Source organism: Mangifera indica, unplaced genomic scaffold (assembly GCF_011075055.1).
Source record: "Mangifera indica cultivar Alphonso unplaced genomic scaffold, CATAS_Mindica_2.1 Un_0040, whole genome shotgun sequence".
NCBI classification, from domain to species: Eukaryota; Viridiplantae; Streptophyta; class Magnoliopsida; order Sapindales; family Anacardiaceae; genus Mangifera; species Mangifera indica.
In genome coordinates, this window is record NW_025401132.1 from 27,733 (window position 1) to 49,171 (window position 21,439).

General features: G+C 32.5%; 1 protein-coding gene across 2 annotated transcripts; it reads right to left on the reverse strand.

Annotated features, from left to right (window-relative positions):
• Positions 1–432: 432 nt before the first annotated feature.
• On the reverse strand, positions 433–6,012 carry LOC123206513 (rac-like GTP-binding protein 3). Of its 2 annotated transcripts, XM_044623744.1 has the most exons (8): positions 5,551–6,012; positions 5,116–5,203; positions 4,870–4,979; positions 4,730–4,793; positions 2,213–2,277; positions 2,054–2,119; positions 1,283–1,380; positions 433–801 (listed from the first exon to the last, which is right to left on the reverse strand). In XM_044623744.1, the coding sequence occupies exons 1-8, from the start codon at positions 5,653–5,655 to the stop codon at positions 762–764; spliced, it is 636 nt and encodes a 211-aa protein (XP_044479679.1). In that variant the 5' UTR covers positions 5,656–6,012; the 3' UTR covers positions 433–761. The 2 variants fall into 2 exon arrangements, with proteins under 2 accessions (XP_044479679.1, XP_044479680.1); XM_044623745.1 differs by lacking the exon at positions 1,283–1,380 and having other exon boundaries at positions 5,551–6,011.
• Positions 6,013–21,439: the final 15,427 nt, after the last annotated feature.

The following is a 21,439-nucleotide window of genomic DNA, read 5'->3' on the forward strand; positions in this document are numbered from 1 at the left end:
ACATTTATTTTTTGTCAACAAATGTTTTCAGCTTTGGTGAGTATTAGTTGTTGGTACTTGGTCTTGTAGGAACCTCAATTTGTTGCATTGCTTATTTGTGTAAATATTTAGTGAAGTCTTTCAATCAGGAATGGCTGTGGGTGGGTATGTCTTCACTGCTTGATTTTTATAGCTGATTTTTTTCAATTTCACTGTCATATGATTCGTCCACCCATTGGCAAGCTTTTGACTGCAGAAAAGGGCGAATGTCTTGTACCAAATTTGAAGACAAGAATGTCAGCAAACCCAATTGTTGTGGTAGGTTTGCTAACTGAAAATAATTGTGACTGTCAACAAGAATGCCCTGAACCATATATGCTGATTGATAAGCCAGTGACAAAGGTTATACGTGAGATAGAAGTCAATTAACTAGTTCAGAGCAACACGGTAAACTAAGACAAAACAAAAACACACCTATAAAGTAAATTCTCATAATGCATCGGTAACCCACAATGATTGATCATATAGATTAGTGTCTTGGTGATATCTTTTCTCACAATGATTAGATCATAAGATTAGATAGAAAAAGCACGAAATCTAGATGGTTGACTGCAGCCTACTGAAAAAGTTTCCACGGCAACCAAACAAACAGGATCCGAACAGGGTTGCATGGAAATCAAACGCAAAGGACCCCGGCAGCGTCGTGAAGAATATCTAGGCAGTCATTTCTACGTTCAAACAAGCTACTAATCAGTGCACAATTATGTTGATGAAGATGTTTCTCATTTCAGACCCACAAGGTTTCTAGCACAAAGGACATTTCTGCAAGTTAAATTACCCAATAAGAAAGAAAAATAGAGAAACCCAGATAAACGAATATATGTACGAAGAAAAAATATCACCGAATAATTTGAATGCGAAAGGAGGGACAAAAAAATTCACCAGCTCTCTTTCTCACACCACGATACTGTATCCGCAAAAGTATTGAGAACTACTAGGTAAGAAAATAAAAATGGTTCCCTGTATGCCATTAACATGTGCTACTAATTTTTGCGGTAGTGGGTGATGTTTAAAAAGTTAATTGCCTGTATCATTAATTATTCAGGACTTATCTTCAAACATGTATTTCCAATCTTCATTACAAGATGGATGCTTGAGAGGGATCATTGATGAAGTACATTATAGGCGAATGGTAATAGATATCTTATTAGAAATTCCCAACTGCACATTATAACATGTTGCAAAAACACAATCAAGAGGCAATAATCAAGTCTTAGTAGGACAGAGAAATAAAAATACTGACAGTAGGCATCCTCCATGTTGCTTTTTCTTTTTCTCCTTTTGTTTCTGTGGAGGTTTGATAACTACCCTGATTGCAGCATCAAACACTGCCTTCACATTCTGCAATGGGATAGACTCAGGTTATCTATAGCATGGTATCATAGGTATAATGGAAGTGTCTTAGGGTAAAATTATTAGAGACTGCCTCTAAAAGCAATAGATAGGCTTATTAAAACTCAGGTCTGTCATATTTGCCAGGGGAATAAATCCCCGGTTCAGGTCTAGGAATAACATGATACAACCTGGGTACAGGATTTATTTATTTTTGAACAATAAATAAGTCAAATATATCATTCAGTCACAGTGTCATCATAAGCCAAAGTTGGTCAATTTTTCTAATTTCCCATTTCAATACAGATACGATTTATTGATTGATCACCATCATAGTTCAAGATGTGTACCCAACAGCACAGGATCGTCAGTTAATAATTTCACAAAATAAACATCTTAGTTAAATTTACCCAAGTATTCGACGGGTGCAGTAAAAGCACAGAGCGTCTTAACAATGGGAATACCAGCATCAAAGAAGCATAGTCATGATCTTCAAAAGATCCATAAAAGTTGGGAGGATGACAGGTTTAGTATAATAACACCAGAGCTACAATATTATTCATAATAAAGATTTTGGCGCTAGTTGTATCATGTCTCCTAAGAACTTAATTTTCCTTCAGATAATCAGGCAAAGAGCATTGTTGAGTGTCCAGACTAACTTTCATGCCATGCTTTGACATACCTGCTGAGTTTTTGAGCTGCACTCAATGTAATATGCAGCACCAATCTGTTTACGGAGTTCTTCTCCCTGATTTTATAATAAAGATGCAACCAAGAATTTAGAGCATTGATTGTAATATTTCAAGATAGAGCATAAAGTAAGTAATAAACAGAATTATACTTGTGCAGTGGTCACAGGCACCATTCCTGGGTGATCAGCCAAATAATGTTTATCATCACGAAGATCTGCATGTTGTTAAACCACATAAATGTTGAGATTATTAAATTTGTTACAAATAACTAATTTACCATGATAAATGAAAATAAATATAAATGCAGCTCAAAACTTCTTCCAGTGTAATATGGGATGAAAATGAAAAATTCTCTATAATAAAGTTAAACAGTTGTTGAAGGCTGTTATGGCCTTGTCATAGATGGGTCTCACTTTGCCTCTACCACATCAAGGAATATTTCTTGGCTAGCAGAAGCTCTCAAGGAGAGAATTAATCTTAACACAACTATAGTAATTTTTGGTGAAATCATCTCTAATCTCCTTTTGCCTTTTTATGAAGGATGCTTTACATACACTGCAAAAAAAAAAGCAAAGTGGTGCATGTTTCTGGGCACTCACCATAATGCCAAAAGCACATAAATTATGTCTTAAATAAAGGAAAGGGAAAAAAGGAAATACGGAAAGACTTTCAAGCCTAAAAAGTAGGAAAACATGAGATGTGAAAGCAATTGGTCTCTTTCCCTATATAAGAACTGCAACAATACCAATACTAGAGGTATCACATTCAATAATGAATAGGTTTGTAATATCCTGATGCTGGTACTTGCTCTTGAACCATCACTCGCTTCTTGGGGCTGTGTAAAATTATTATTTTTCAGAATTTTGCTCAAAAAAGGTGGAGTTTCTTCCATAGTTTTTATGAACTTGTGGTAATAACTAGTGAGCCCGTGGCTGGCTTGTTTGTTGGAATCTTGTTGGAATCCATCTTCACCCAGCTTTGATTGATGACATGTCCCAAGTACTGCATTTTTGTATATCCAAGGCAATATTTTTCTATTTTGACATAAATTTGGTAAGTGGTTCAAATTGAAAGCACCATATTCAAAAGTCATAGTGGGCTTCCCAATTAGGGCTATATACTAGAATATCAAAAAAAAAAAAAAAATACTGGCATAAACTTCCTATATGGGCAAAAATTTAATGCATAGGAATTTGGTAGTGTCAACCTGCAGATACAATTTAGCTAAGTATTTTGTCCCACATAACTCATCCAGAAGCTCATTTGTCACTAGTATTGGGAATCTGTCTTTAATGATGGCCTAATTCAAAGCTCAATAATCCATGCAAAATCACCAAGATCAATTTTTTTTCCTCATCAATAGGTCAGGTGAGGAAAAAGGACTAGAATTGGGCATAATTATACCATCTTCTTTCATCTCCTAAATTAACCTTTCAATTTCTTTCTTTGGCAGTATAAGTATCGGTAGGGTCTCACTAAGATTAGTCTATTCTCTGGGTTCAAGTTGATTTTGTGGCTACGGTCTTGGTTGGGTGATTACTTGAAAATAACTTATTATTACTTGATAACTAGAGAATTAGTAAGTACAGACAATTAACCTTTAATACATGTTTATAGTCTTCATTAACAGACAATAAAGATGAAACTGTCAAAGTCTAAAACTGTGTTTTTGACAATATATGATGGTTACAACCTGAGACTTCTCAAATGATACAGCACCCAAATTAAAAGTTTCTATTCTTCATCAAGGGGTTAAATATCAAAACCTAGATTAAATCACACTACAAAGAACTTGTTTCAGCCTGAACTATAAAGTTTGACAAGTTAATACTCTTTAAAAGTCCTGTATCACACATTAAAGTAAAAAACCTCAACTCACCTCAACAAATCATCAAAATCCTCACCCGACTGTCTATGATTAATGAAACCCTCTTCCTTTCATGTGTAAGCATGTGCTTATTGTCAGATTATTTGCCACTAAATGTTTGTTTCACTGTTTTGATTCACATTCAATTTTTTTACCTCCAGTACTCAGATGCCTAACAACGGAATAACCTCCTCACCAATGCATTTACTCTTAAACTTTGTACATGAAGAATTGAATTTAATAATATTCCTTCAAACTGATATTCATAGTCTTGGGTGCCACAAAATTCTTATAGTTGCATTCATTACTATTCCACTGCTTCCTTCACAAACTACAACAGAACATCTATGACCACAAAATAATTTATGGGTTCACCATTTCAGTTTTTTCTATGGACAAGACCAGTATGATTTCATCTTCTATGTAAATAAGTAATCCAAAATGACTGATCAGTCATCTCAATATCCCATGCCATCCAATGTTAGCCATCTTCTAGTGTATGCTCGTTAACGATCAGTGAAATTAAGTTTATGTTTTCTGTGTTAGTCCTGCTTTTAAAAGCATGCAAAACAGTGTCTTTTGTAGATGGGTTATAACTGGAATATGCCACACCCACCCCTATTATCAATGATTCTACATCCATAAAACAAGATGAAGGCCTATCTACCAAGACATTTTCTAAGAATCAGTGGCACTGAAGGATGATTTAATGTCACAAGCAACTGACAGCAAACAAGAAATAAGCCATAAACGATACTGCATTGGAGCAGTATTAATGATTTTATGCTTTCTGACTTACCCAATTTGGTTCCAACCAATACAACTGGTACTCCAGGAGAGTAATGCTGCAGTTCAGGGATCCACTGACGAAGTACCCACATATTAGAAAACGGCAATACAATGCTCAAATAAAATAAAATCAAATTCAGCTTAATGCACCTTTTTCAGAACATTCTCATAGCTTGCCCGACTAACTAAAGAGAAAGCTAAGACAAAAACATCTGCTCCTCTGTAGCTCAATGGCCTCAACCTGTTGTAATCCTCTTGCCCTATGATATTCATTGAAATACACATAACATGATAAATTGCCTAAATTTGGTAGAGATGTTGTCTTTGCAGTAAAAAAAAAAAGGAGAAAATATATGAAGCTTAAATGACCGTGACTGTAAATCAGAGAAATCATACCAGCTGTATCCCAGAGGCCTAAGTTGACAGTTGTGCCTTCAGCTATCACATTTGCACTGAAGTTATCGAACACGGTTGGTATATAATCCTGGAAAGCGCAATAACAATTAGAAATCAAATTATAAAATCTACAAATAGAAAGAGCCAACCAGAATAACAAAAGAATCTCCTTCTCCTTATCTTAATTTCCCAGAAAAAGAAGTAGACATAAAAGAATAGGTAAATCATAAATGAAAATCTAGAAAGGCAAATGAAAGCCAAAAGGCAAGTTCACACAAAAGCAAATTTTGTAATTTTTGTTAGTCAGAAAAAGCACAGAAAAGCTGCCGTCTCCTGAACCCAGATGCATCAAAGCACTAAATAATACACCCAAAACAAAAAAAAAAGAGACTGACAAACACAGATGGATGATGTTGAAGAAGAAAGAGTACATACAGTAGGAAACTTGTTACTTGTATAGCAAATAAGCAAGCAAGTCTTTCCAACAGCTCCATCACCAACTGTGACACACTTGATGAACCTTGAAGCACTAGAAGCCATTGTAACCAAAAACAAAAACAAAACAAACCGACAAACAGAGAAAACAGAGGAGAAAGATAGGTCTTTTTAAGAGTTAGAAGGACTGGTAAACACAAAAACAACTTACTCCACAAGAGAAAATAAAAACAAAACAAAACGGAGGTTTGTTGGTGGACAATTTATGGCTTCTTTGGATAGTGGTGGATCACATGATTCTCACTCATTTACCATTACCGAATCAATTTCCTTACTTTTTTGGGTTGGTAATTCAAGACTCAAGATTGGGATTTTATTGCTGAGATGACTGTAATTTTTGAATATAATTTTTCTTTTTGTTCAAAGTTATACATAGTAGAGAGATATATTCGTGCTTTCTCAAAGGGACAGCGGTTGCATTTATTTTAGTCCCGGAATTAAATTGGATAATGGCCAAAAGATTTGTTTCCGCACAAGGTGAATAAATATTAAAATTTTAATTACTTATTTATAATTATAATTTTATTTTAAAAACTCAATAAAAATTTAAAAAAATTATCATTTAACAAAAAATTGTCTTTTTCCCTTGGGTAAAACACTGAACTGAACAGCTCGCCTGTGATCATTCCCCAGACTGTGACAAACTGAGGCTTCAATTTACAAATATTAATTACATTTTACGCCTTAATTTAGACTCCTCAAATGATGGACCACGAAGCAGAGAAACAAAAGGGTAGCTCTCAGCCACTCCTGTTTGTCACCATAGAAAATTGACTTGGAAAAATTGGTCCTTTTCTATAATAAAAATGAAGCCTTTAGTTAAAGGTAGAGAAGTTGAACCTAAAATTAATTCAAAATCATTTCTTTGAGGCAATGGACTCTGGAGCTGAAACCATTCGGTTGTTCCTTCAAGTGGGGATTGAAAGACTTAATCAATTTAGACTTTGATGATCCAAGTTTGAAACATTTGTATAAAGACGAAGGTATTAAAATAGTAAAAAGAAAAAGGGTTGGTTGGCTGCTCCACTATTTATGTAAAAGTTGAAAGATAAGGCCACTTCTAAAGCAAGAAAATGAGGTGGCGACTTGAATTATTGCAGGTTTCAAAAGGAGGAAGAACTGTTCCAGGAATAAGTAAAATTTAAGTAACATAATAAAGAAGAATTTTCCATAAAGTGGAAATTAAAACATAATTAAACTACTGTGAACAACAAAAATTTATAAAAGATTATTTGATCCTAAAGTGCAGTTTCAGGTTGGGCAAGGCTTTTCTTTTACTTTTCTACTTATTTTGTAATACCCAGTTGCATTTGACCATTATTTATTTAATAAAATTATGTATATATATTTTAAATTAAAAATAAAATAATACTCAATTATACGATGACACATTAACTTAATATTCAATCGTGTACCTAAAAATGTATACATGTAATATTGCTCCTTTTTTTTATTTCCAAACATTTTTTGATTCATCATGAGCTTAATGACTCTTAAAACAATGCTTATGCCACAATATTTGCTCCAGTGGTAATGATTCTTGGCATGCTGTTAATCTACAAATGCTCAACAACACTATGATGGCAACAAATCTTGGGGGTTTTGATGAACATGTAAATTTTGGCTTCAAAGGGAGGCATTTAAGCTGTTATATTTGTGTTTCCACAAATATTTAATAAGTAATATTATGTGTATAATTTTTTTTATAAATTTATTCATACTTATTTAACAACATATGATCCATGGGGGTAAGTAGGCCTAGATATAAGCCGAGTCGGCTCAGTCTCAAAAGCCAATTTGGTTCGGTGTAACTCGATTCGAATTCGAATAATAAAACATAGCTCATTTAGAAAACAAGTTGAACTCGAATAAGATCAAATTCGATTTGGTTTAGCTCGTGAGCCAATAATTGGCTCGGTCTCAATCATGGCTTATGCAAGCCAACTCAGATTTTTATTAAATATAGAACAATAAATGTGCTGCAATCTCACCACTTTTCAATATTATCTATGACTTTTCTACCATTTTATAATTTCCTTTTAACTTTTCAAAAAAGGAAATTAAATTAAATACCCATTTTACCTTTTTATTAAGCAAAAATGTCTATTTTTTCTATTCTTAAGCAAAAATGCCCTAAATATTTTTGAAAATACCAAAACTACCCTTCACCACATCTATATAAATCTCTCACCCTCACTTTCATTACATATACTTTTCATATCACTCAAACATTTATTCTCCCTCTTATTTTTACTCAATATCAATTACTGCAAGTTCGTTCAGAAAGAAGAAGTTTATATTTCTGAATTCGAATTGAAAAAAGTCCATTTGTAAGAAAAATGTATTTATACGAGTCTTAACTTAAAACTTACCTGAAGGTATTAAGTTTTGAGTTAAGATTCGTATAAAAACTTTTTTCTTACAAATAGACTTTTTTCGTATAAATAACATGTCAGAAGTAGATGGATTAAACACAAAATTTAAGGGTGTTAAATGAAATGTCAAATAATTATAGGGGTTAAATGAAATGTCAAAAAAATATGAGGGTTTTTTGATATTAAACATTGTAAGAACATTTTAAATTAAATGGTAGGAACATATAAATATATTTTGATACAAGACAATATGTGAGGGTGTTATATATAATGTTAGATAATTATAGGGGTTAATTGAAATTTTATAAAAATATGAAAGGTAGTTTGATATTAAACTTTTTTAGATGGTTTTAAATGACATGTCAGAAATATATAGATGCATTTCAAGAGAACACAACTGTAATATGAGAGTTTTTTTATATTAAACATTGTAAGAACATTTTAAATTAAATGATAAGAATATATAGATGTATTTTGATACAAGACAATATATGAGTGTTATATATAATGTTAGATAATTATAGGGGTTAATTGAAATTTTGAAAAAATATGGAAGGTATTTTGATATTAAACTTTTTTAGATAGTTTTAAATGACATGTCAAGAGTAGATAGATGCATTTCAAGAGAACACAACTGTAATACCTTCAGGTACGTTTCAGAGGCATTTATGTCTTTTGACCCTGTTTCGAGATATTTTCAGTTTTAAATATATATGTTCACATGTATGTGTGTGTTTATATATAATAATAATAATAATAATAATAATAATAATAATGACAAAAAGATAAAGATATATATATATATATATATATATATATATATATCCATATCCATATCCATATCCATATCCATGTCCATATTAAAAGGTATGGATATATATAAAGAGAGAAAAGACAAAAAAAGGAAAACTTCAAGCCTTTTTCTATTATCTTCTCCTGTCCATTCTAACAACCAACCTTCTTCGTGCTGTTTTCTTTTGTTTTGTGAAGAAAAAGGAAGCAATTGAAGGGGTTTTTGAAGACAAAATAAGAAAAGAAAACAAAGCAGCACTTTGGAAGCCTTGGTAACCAAGAGATCTTCTTTCTTTCCCTTTACCTAGGTTTATTATATTGGATGCATGTTATATGAATATGTTAGTGTGTTTTGGTGTTGATTTAAAGTGGTTTTGGTGATAAAGGAAGCAAGACAAAAGTCAACTTGCAAAATTTGGCTTGAAAAGATAAGAGGTATTATATTTGATATGTTTCATATTTTATGCTTTTGGTTCCTTGGATCTACGTTATAAATGATGATTTTGAAGTTGAGAAATGTTGTTTTGCTATTTGGGGTATCTATATGTGTTAGTTTGTTCATGGCAGAGAGTTGGATGATATTTACCGTTTTACCACTGACTTCGTCCCATGTTTTAACTGCCTTATCTAATGAATTATGAGTGCTATTATAGTTTGTTGGAAAACTCTTTGAATCCTATTTTCAATGATATATAACTTGTATGAATTAGAGACCGTTTGGACTGTTAAATTACAGGAAAAAAAAGACTATCTTACCAAATAAACAATGAATATGGTTTTTTGCTAGTGATTTCATCCCATATTTTGACTACCTTATCTGATGAATCATGAGTGCTATTATAGGTTTTTGGAAAGCTCTTTGAATTATATTTTCAATGATATATAGCTTGTATGAATTAGAGATCGTTTGGACTATTAAATTGCATGAACAAGAAGATTGTCTTACCAAATGAATAGTGAATACAATTTTTTTGTCACTGATTTCATCATATATTTTGACTGCCTTATTTGATGAATCATGAGTGTTGTTATAGCTTGTTGGAAAGCTCTTTGAATCCTCTTTTCAATGATATATAGTTTGTATGAATTTGAGACCGTTTGGATTATTAGATTGTATGAAGAAAAATATTGCTTTACCAAGTGAATCGTCCCGTGAACAGTGATTTACAGTTTTGGAAAGAAAGAAAGAAAGAAAAGGAGGAGAAAAAGAAAAGTGAGAGAAGAAACAAAGGAAAGGAAAGAGCGGAGAGAAAAAGAAAAGAAGAAGAAAAGAAAGAAAAGCAAGAAAAGGAATTTAGGGCTCAAGATTCAGGGGTCATCCCAAAAGTATGGTTTGGTAGGTTATGGATAGTTTTAGATAAAAGCTAGATTAGTAAGATATAACACACGTATGCATGCTATGAACTATGAGGGGGCACTTTACATTACACCACCTATAGTAGGGCACATCCGTAGTAGGACATGTTTATAGTAGGACATAGACCCATAGTAGAGTCCGCTCGTAGTAGAGCATGCTCGTAGTAAAACACAATTCAAATTCAGAAATGGTATAGTGAGAGAAAGGAAGAGAACTCGAGCTTAAAAAAGTGTCAAATCCTTGTAGTCAAATTTTAGAAAGTATCAAATAGACATCAGATGGGACAAAGTATGACCCAAATAGTAAAAAATGAATTATATTATCCTTTCGATTCCTTATAAAGGTTATGATGTGAGATTGAGTCCCGAGAGTGAGTTAGAACAGGAAAAGAGATAGTTTACTTAATTCTTTTCCCTTACTGAGTGTTTTTATCTCTCACTTCATTTTCTTTCATGATTGTAGGTACATGTGATCGTGGTAGCTGCGAGGCATAGGTCAACGAAGATAGATCTGGCTGGAGCAGGTTATCTCTGGTTTATGTTACATGCATACAATTGTATGTCTTGTTGACGTTTGACCTACTTGAGATGGTTGTACAGTTGTATATGATTACTCCATGTTTCTAGATTCTTTCAGATGAGTTTTCATATGAGATATATACATCTTTTGTTTGCTTTCAGATTTTTTATTTTCTTAAAATAATTTCTCAACACTTTTAGTAATGAGTTTAGTTTAAAGTAGTTTTTAAAAAAAAAAATAGACGCTCTAGATATTAATTCGTAACATTTCTCCTTCGAAGGATAATAATTATGGGGAGGGATGTTATAACAATATTTAACGGGGTTAAATGAACTGTTACATAAAATGTTAAAGAAATATGAGGGTATTTTGATATTAAACATTATAAGAATGTTTCAAATGAAATGTTAAGAATAGATAGATGTATTTTGATACAAGACAACATATGAGGGTGTTATATGAAATGTAAGATTAATCATAAGGGGTTAATTAAAATTTTAGAAAAATATAAAAGTATTTTAATATTAAACTTTTTTAGACAGTTTTAAATGACAAGTTAGGAGTAAATTAAGACATTTTGAGAAATTATAGGTGGTATATATATGTGTGTGTGTGTGTATCTATATAGATATATCCATACATACATACACACACATATATATGTGTGTGTATGTATGTATGGATATATCTATATAGATACACACACACACATATATATATATATATATACACATACACATATATATGCAACCTATAATTTGATATTGTGGATTTTTTCTTATAAATGTTTAATTTTTCCCAAAAATTTATCATTGTAGAATTGATGATTAAAATGATTGGTTATGCGTCGGTTCGTTTTCAAGGAGAATGAATTCAGTGTGATGACAATGCAATGAAATATATTGGAGGATGTAAACAATTGATTAAAATTCTTTCTAAAACAATATTTGAAGGATTTATTCAACTTCTGAGTGAGCATTGCGGTCTTAATCTAATCAGAAACTACCTTCAACTATCTATAAAGCTCAGAAAAATTGAGCTTGATTGCTCGGTATAGATCTAGAATGATAAATATGTCCAAGGTCTTATTGATATGTCTTAATATTTTCATAAATATATTCTTATTTTTGTTACATGTACTCTGATCAAAGGACAAGAAGAAGAAGAACAAATTAGTGAGGTTAAAAAAAAATATGATTTGGAAGACTTGATTGATTTCAGTAATGATGTATTGTATGTTGCAAATGAATGGGCTCATAGAGAGAAAGCTAAGGTTTTTGACTGGGGTGACTTTGAAGGGAATGACATGACTAATATTTTTCTTAATGAGGCAGAGTTTGAGTATATGTCACATATTATCAGGGTTATAAATTGTTTGTAGCTTAAAGATCCTATCCTGATGGTAAAAATTATTTTGAGCTATTTTTTGACAATGTCCTAACTAATCCATTTAGGCGGCTTTTTGATTTTTCTCCACAACCATCAACATCATCAAGTGGTATAGGATCGATTCAAGAGGAGAATGTTATAAAGCTCGGTGATATTTTCTATAACAAATAACACTTGAAAGATGTTGTGGATCAATTTGCCCTAGAGAAATGATTTCAATATAGGGTACTTAAGTCTAACATGGGGCGATGGAAGTTTAACTGTAATGATGAAAAATGCCACTGGTTTCTATCTGCAACCAAAGCCAAAGTCAGTGAAGTCTTCCAAATCATTAAAATGGATCCAACCCATACATGTTCAATTAATCAAATAATGTCACATCACCGATAAGTTAGAACCCAAACTTTAGGTCAATTAATGAGGTCAAAGTTTGTGTTGATTGATTAAATTTATCAGCCTAAAGAGATAATTGTCGACATCGTCAACCAGTATAAAATTAACATTTCATATTCACAGGCTTGACGAGCAAAAAATTGGGCTTTAAATTCATTGAGGGACTCACTAGAAGAATCATTTATGCTTTTATCAGATTATTACTATAATTTAGAGCGTACTAATCTAGGAATCGTTATTACTATTGAAACGGATGATGAACATCAATTTTAGTATTTTTTCTTGACATTGAGATGTTTCGTCTGTGCATTTAGACTATATCTTCGATCTATTATTTGTATTGATACTGCTTTCCTTAAAGGTCGATATCTCGGTCATTTATTTCTTATGGTAGGCCTCGATGGTAATAACCAAATATACCCAATTGCTTTCAATGTCGGTAAAAAAGAAAATCACAATACGTGATGTTGGTTTCTCAAAAAAGGTTAAAGAATACATCCATGCAATCCCCGAGTTAAGGATAATCTAGGATTGACATCATGCTATTTATCCTACAATGGTTGAAGTTTTTCTAAATGTCCACCATAGGTGTTGTTGCCATAATCTTTTGTGCAACATGCGATCAAAGTACAAACACAACTCAAAGGTAATGTGTTTAAACATTTATAAAATTTTTATTCTGTTTAGCATTTTATAATTTTTGATCATGAAGTTCTCGTATTATTTTTTACCTTACAAGTTGTGGGTGCATATTGGAAAACCACAAAATTATATACAGAAGCAGATTTTGAGGCTATGATATGATCTCTTGATGCGATAAATCCTCAAGCTAGGGCTTATCTACGTGAGGTAGGATTTCAATGATAGAGTATGACACATTTTCCGAGGCATCGATATAATATAATGATAACTAATATTGTAGAATTATTTAATGCCTTTGTTAGACATGCATAAGGTCTGCCTATCACGATGTTTGCAGAGGTACATTACAACGATAGTTTTATGAGAGGAGAAACCATGCAAGTACGTACCCAATTATTATTATCTATTTGAATATGTCTTTCTTCTTTTATGTTTGTTATTAATAGATGTGTTGTTTTTTTTTTCAAATTGTAGATGGATGCCCCAACTTTATTACCCCATGGAAGGAAGAGAAGATCAATCGTCATGTTTTAAAGTTTGCGCGCTTGGAAGTTTAACCAGTTACAACTCTTTGGTTTCAGGTTGTTGGTTTTGGTAGATACATGGACATTGTGGACTTCAATGAAATGTTTTGTATGTGCAGAAAATTTCACTTTCACGTATTTCATATAAGTATGTCGTTGCTGTTACAAGACATATGAGGCTCACAAATGTTAATGCATGGGTTCATCCATTCTTCAGGACCGAGTTCTACTGTGCAATGTATGCGGAACTTGTCAACCCTCTTAGAAACTAATTAGAATAGTTGCATGCACCAAAAGAAAGACTTATCCTGCCCTTCATGCTTGATCGTCGTCGATTGGGTTGTCCTTCCAATAGAAATCGATGTCCTTCACAGGGGAAAAATGTTACACTGAAGATATGTAGTCATTGTAAGCAACTAGGGCATGTTCAAACCTAATGTAAAAGCCCATCACCGGTTCCAAGCTCCTTCCTACAAAGTTCATCCATAAAAGGTAAAAGATCGAGATATTGACAACCTTCTGTTTAGTTTTATTAATTATATAATTTATGTCTTTGTTCAAATGATGTGTAATCGTTGTATTTTGATTATTGTTTAATTTGAGTAACTGTGTTCATATGTGACATAAAAACTGTGAACAATTTACTGTGATTTAAACGATGAAATGTAACATCATACATTAACTTATAAAATTTATGCAATTGATTTATTCAATATTATTTATAAACTAATAATATGATCAAGTCCATGCAATTAATTAAAAGTAACATTCCAAAATGGTATCTTGATTTTTTATTTTATATAATTTATCAATCCGCTTGAGAATTCAAATGGAATATTGCTATTTCGATAATTTTCATATGTAATAATGATATTAATGTTGAAAATATTTTAGTATTTCACTAATACCATAATTTTATTTAATTTTAAGTTAATAACATCTTACTACTCTCATATAATTTTTTCCATGACAAAATTATTTAAACAACAAAATCAAATGCATATCTATATATAATGATAGATAATGTATATCATACACATAAACATATACAATATATATATATACACACACACACATAACAACTCTCGTATAGGTGAAAAAAAAAACAATGATCAAAATAAATATACATTCGTGATTTACTCGATACAGTGAAAATACAATTGCTGGGCTAAATGTCGATGCATAAAAGTGGACGACTCTTGAGGAAAATCCACGCTTCGTGACAATGCTAAACACTCTATGAAACGTAACATATAAATGCCACAATCACTAGAGCCTTCGCACTGCTAGGGGACACCCTCCGCTCAACGTAATATCAATTAATCGCCTTGCGGTGTATGCCTAGAAACTATCAAAAATTTTTTGTCTCTAATAACACTAGTGTGAATGTCGTGTACGGTTGCATCTATCGTGCGAGACACTCTAAACTCCCTGAGTATGATACCTCGAAGTTTGTAATCGACAAATTACAAAAACCCATAACTCCGGCTACCCAATATGTGCAGTCGAAGTTTATAGGGATGAAAACCTATAAACATTGAGAAATTAGAATAGATATACGTGTAGTATATTTAATTCAAAGTAAATTATAATGAAAATACTACTATACTATACCATATTGACCTTCCCCTATGGTTTGTAAAACAAACCGAGGGTATAATCTGCCTTAACCATCTTCGTGAAGAGCTCGAAAAACCGATACTCCTCTAGTGGTATGGTGGGCCAATTGTCGAATGCCATCCTAATATATCCCACGAAGAAGGTGTGGGCCATCGTCCAGCTCTGTGGAATAATGGCTTGCTGATCATCTTGGTGTTGACATAATATGACCAAAAAAGAATCGACATGTTAAAATGGATATAAAAAACTTGAATTGTGTTAATTCTTGACGAATATATAAAACTTTTAACCAAATTATATAGTAAGTGCGACTAAGATCGTTTGTTAGTTACTCGGTAGCTCTACAACAATCCTCCAGATACTATCTCTAGACTTCACTCCTATGAAATAAACTTCATGCTTATCGAATGCTATAGCTTTGGTGTACCACGTGAGGAAAGATTCTTCACGCTCTGCAGCGGAAGATATAATGGTTTAAAGTTGTCATTTCACCGTCGGTTTGATTAGATTTGTATATGGGGTGCGAATGAGCGGATGCTTTCGGATGACCCGACCATGCGTAGTACGAACCATTTGAAAAAACATAGAACTATTAATTCAATAGTTAATCTTAAGTAATAACTATGATTTAATCGATTAATGTTACTTTATCGATATATGTTGGAAGAGGTTTGACAGGAGAATCCTCTATCGTAGTCAAGTCAACCGTCCGTACCCCCTAGATTGACTGCAAAATTAATTTTATATTGTCAGTGATTAGTATATATAAATATATACTAATTATAATGGATATACGTCATCTTAGTTTCCATCGAAAACATCCTCTTGTTAAGTCCTCCCCCTGTGAACTAATATTCATTGCCCTTTTGCTGGAGTTGGGGATATAAGCAAGTTACCATAACTGCTCATCCTAAAAATGAGATAAAACATTTTAAATAAACATAATAATTTGAAAGACAAATTGATCAATGATATTTCATCAAAAAATACACTATTTATGGTCGGGAAAGGTGTACAGGGAGAACTCTATATCGAAAAAGCCTCACGGCGAGTACCCTATACGAATGAAATGAACAAATTGGTTAATGATATTTCATATAAAATATAATAACTATAATAATTTTCATGCCTCAGGTGTGAGATCTTAAGCAACCAAATGACCAACCGAAACACCCTCATAACCAGAACCCTATACGAATATATATAAGAAATTAATCAATAACAATTAATTAAAAATATAGTAACAACGATAAATGACAAACCTTAGATCAGAGATGTGATATAATAGAAGGGCTAACTGAGACCCCATCATAGCGACTACCCTGGGGGAATAGTAATAATAATTTGATCAGTGACATTTCATATAAAAGGGGAAAGGACTATTTCCCACCCATTGTTTAGCCCCATCTCAAAAGCATACCCACACCAGATGGAAAACCCAAAAACCCACTCAAAGTTTAATCTGTTTGCATCCACCCACAATTGTCGTTAAATAGAGGGGTAAAACCGTCATTTTACTGTTTACATTCCACTAATTTAATTATATCGCATTTTCCCCCTCTGATTTTAAAAGTTACACTTTACCCCCATCCCTAAACTTTAAAAAGTGACTTTCACCCCCTCAAATCCCTAATTTTTTTTCATTTTCCCTCTGGCCACCGACGACGACGTGGCTGGAGGGAGAGTGACGAGGGCTCGTCCATTCTCTAGACGACGCTCGTCCCTGGAATGGACGATAGAGCGTCGTCCAGTTCTAGACGATGCTTCGTCGTCCAGTTCTGGATGACGATCGTCCTTCTTGGACGATGATCGTCTTCCAGAGGCGGTCGACCTCTGGAAGAAAACTTCTTTGTCGTCGCCAGAAAAAGTGACTGCATTTCAGGGGGAAAAAGTGAATTTTTTAAAACTTAATTTAGGGGACAAATGTTAGTTTTTCAAATTCATGGGGGAAAATGAAATAAAATTTTAATTATTTAATATTATTGATAAAATAACGAATTTACCCCTTCATCTAACAGAAAATATGTGGGTAGAACAAACAGATTAAACTTTGGGAGGGTATCTGGGTTTTTTATCTAACATGGGTATGCTTTTGAGATGAGGCTAAAAAATAGGTGGGAAATAGTCATTTTCCCCATATAAAATATAATAACAACATTTTATAATAAATATCAGCGAAAATTAAATACAGACCTCATATGGGTGACGGGATGGAATTGACTTGTCAATAGGGGAGGTCGTCCCGACACTGACATGCGTACCTTGCACGTAGTTAATATAAATATTAGAGCGACAACAAAATACAATTTATATCAGGAATAAATGAGATGTGACTTTATAACCTGATTGACTGGAGTTGAGGGTGTACATATGACGACGATCCTCTAATCGAGTCATCTAAGAGGACACTAGGAGGGGGACACTCTTGTGTGACCTTGGGGGGGGGGGGGAGGGGGAGCACGGTCTTGAACCCTAGAAAGGTGTGCAGTCTTAATGGCTGGTGTTTGAACAATAGGGGGACATAAAGGCTACTCCGTAACATGAGGCTAAATAGGCTCCCATGTGTCTCAAGACTACTGGCCGATATATCTAAATGTGGCATCATTGGAGAAACTCCCTCTCCTGTCAGGGAGGCACCGAAGATGATGAGGAGGAATGCATATCCAACATACCTGTATACAGAAGAATATCTACATACTATGGTCTAACCTCCTCAATATGTGACAAATAGAGCGGGATAGTGACATCATCCTATTCATTTAGATATATAATTCAACATATTTGTAATAATCAAAGTATCAATTAACTCATTAATTAACGATTTCATACTTGATCACTGGTGAAAATAATGCCTATATGACTCCAAATAGGAACATCACGCGTATGCTATCAAAAAATCCGTGGAGACGCATAGATATAAATTATTTCCACCCAATCATACAAGATGTCCATCGTCTCAAATATCCAATACTACAATAGAACCATTAATTGTTAAATTCAATCAATTTGTGTTTTTGCCAATTAATATAGATAATCAAGAAATATAAACTTACCTGAAAAGCAAAAGAAAATTTGTAAAGGTCATATTTACGCATCTCAGACATATGATTGGAACAGACTCTGTCACTCACCTGAAACATCGACTTGTGCACCATCTATTACATTGAAATGCCCCAGGGACATGAATTAAACCCATCTAAATGATTAACCAACTAAAGGTACTCTACAAATATCTTTTTTCATTGATTATTCGCCAGCAACACCATATGGAGGCAATACAACAAGGCCATCTTAATGGCATCGATATCGTCATCCCCCCATAACCTAGCCAAGAAAACACATTTGATATCCTAATATTGGGCTTTCTGATTGCCCTAAAAGTACGTATCTCTAAAATGATATCTGGATGAACGGGGAATATATGATGAAAGTGTAGTGAGTTGGCTGAATGGTAGCCCCGTCATCAAAGCAAACTCGTATGGGTTGAATCTCACATCCACCCCATTAACACTAAACCAGAACTCATCTTTGCCTAAGCCTCGATGTAGTTGTCATAGTAGAAATGAGTGTACCGACACTCCGAAGAACTTGATATTTGGTAGTTAAAGGAGATGCTTGAAACATGTCCTTTCGAATAATCAAAACTGCATTGGGGTTAGTGTTAACCTAATCTTTAGCTTGGCAGTGCGCTGGACACGATATATCACCTTTACTTGAAAGTGTCCTGACTCATTGAGGATTCGTAACTCGCCTTCGACATATTTTCTTTTATGAGAAATATCTTGAAAAAAAACTTTGAAAGTTTGTAAGAATTTCATTAAAAGCAAATATATAAACAAATATAGAAATGACAAATAAAAAAATAGAGGTAAAATACAAAAACTAAAAATCGAAAAAATGAAACTGAAATTCAAATTCTATATGTTGAAATATCCTAGAATGTCAACAATAAAAAAATCACTCAGAAATATGAAAATTACAAATTGTTATATCTTAAAATGACAAAAATAAAAAAACAAAACTGAAATTTGAATTCTATACGTTAATATACCTTAGAATGTCAAAAATAAAAAAATTTCTCGAAAATTTAAAAAGTACGAGTCGATATATCTTAAAATGACAAAAATCGAAAAAAACAAAACTGAAATTTGAATTCTATATGTTGAAATACTTTAGAATGTCAATAATAAAAAAACCCCTTGAAAATCTAAAAAGTACGAGTCTATATATCCTAAAGTGATAAAAATAAAAAAAACAGAACTAAAATTCAAATTCTATACATTGAAATATCCTAAAATGTCAACAATCAAAAAATCCCTCGTAAATCTAAAAAGTACGGGCCGATATATCCTAAAATGACAAAAATCGTAAAAACAAAACTAAAATTTGAATTCTATACGTTGAAATACTCTAGAATATCAACAATAAAAAAATCTGTTAGAAATCTGAAAAGTACAAGTCGATATATCATAAAATTACAAAAATAAAAAAAACGAAATTGAAATTTGAATTTTATACGTTGAAATACCCTAAAATGTTAACAATAAAAAAATCACTCGAAAATCTGAAAAGTAAGAGTCGATATATCCAAAAATAACAAAAATCAAAAAAATAAAACTGAAATTCAAATTCTATACATTGAAATACTCTGCAATTTCAACAATGAAAAAATCCCTCAAAAATCTGAAAAGTACAAGTTGACATATCATAAAATGACAAAAATAAAAAACTCGAAACTGAAATTCGAATTCTATATATTGAAATACCCTAGAATATCAACAATTGAAAAATCTCTCAGAAATATGAAAAGTACAAATTGATATATTCTAAAATGACAAAAATAAAAAAAAAACAGAACTAAAATTCGAATTCTATACGTTGAAATACCCTATAATATCAACAATTGAAAAATCACTCAAAAATCTGAAAAATATGAGTCGATATATCCTAAAATGACAAAAATAAAAAAAATGAAACTGAAATTTGAATTCTATATGTAGAAAAACCCTAGAATATCAATAATTGAAAAATCACTCAAAAATCTAAAAAATACGAATCGATATATCTTAAAATGATAAAAATTCGAAAATGAACATTAAATTAGCTTAATATGACAAAACACAGAAAATTTATCTGAATTTCATAATGAGATCATAAAACGTATTTACAAAAGCACGAAAATCAAGAAACAAACATCAAATTCAAAAACTACATATCGAAAAACTCTAAAACTGGAAAAACAGATATGAAATTTGAAAACTACACGTCGAAAAATCCTAGGTGAATAACATATCAATTTAACCCTTTATAAAGTTTTTGCTCTTAAACAGGTCCAATATTTTTTCATTGCCTCCTTATCAATTTTCTAATATCCTATAGACCCTATAGATTTAAAAAAGTCTATTGCCCCCTAACCCCCCTGATTCCTCGCCTTTCACGGATCTCCCCACAGTTTACTATAAAATTTTCCACAAATCCCCGTGGATTTCCCCTTCTTCTCCAAGGCCTTAATATTTTGAAAAAACAAAATTCTCCCTATCCCACGAGTGATCGTTCCTACTCGTGGAAGATTTAATTCGGTCTGTGAGATCCACTGTTTCCATAGACCTAATCTCCAGTATTTCCAACCCATTGTTCGGCCAAAAATCGTCTTTTCAGCCTCTAATTTCAACATAAATATTCACACATCCTATAACACAAAGCCCTTCAAGAATTTCAAGCAAAACAATCAAGAATCAAAACATTTTTTGCATTGTTTAAAATCAGAACCCTAAAAATTCAAACCTCAAAATCTCTCTCAAATCTTAGTAATCCTAACAATAAATTGATCCAAACAAGAGTAGAGATGATGTACTAATCTTTTTTGTCATTTTCGATTGTTGCAAAACACGAAAAGTCAACAAAAAATATGAAAAATGCTGTGCCTGTGAAAGACTCGTGGGAGACCCAATTTTTCTTTGATTTTCAATAATGAATCCACGGGAAATGTGGGGGAGATATGTAAAATTCTTGGTTTATATATAAGGGTAGTTGGGTCATTTTAGAAAAAAGGGCATTTTCACTTAATACTGAGAGTTTTGGGTAATTTTCTTAACCCCCCCTCCCCCCTTACTATTAGACATTTAATTTAATTTCCCCAAAAAGGAAGATATTTAACTTAATTTCTCTTTAAAAAAAGGAAATTTCTTTCTCCAACCATATAACATTTCTCACCCTCA

What these genes read in the sequence shown, in the direction of transcription:
- LOC123206513 (XM_044623744.1), bottom strand. Translation starts at nt 5,655, where the DNA reads ATGGCTTCTAGTGCTTCAAGGTTCATCAAGTGTGTCACAGTTGGTGAT. An exon ending in ATTGGTTGGAACCAAATTGG is followed by an intron (nt 2,278 to 4,729) that starts GTAAGTCAGAAA and finishes AACAACATGCAG; the next exon opens with ATCTTCGTGATGATAAACAT. An exon ending in CAACATGGAGGATGCCTACT is followed by an intron (nt 802 to 1,282) that starts GTCAGTATTTTT and finishes TTTAACTTGCAG; the next exon opens with AAATGTCCTTTGTGCTAGAA.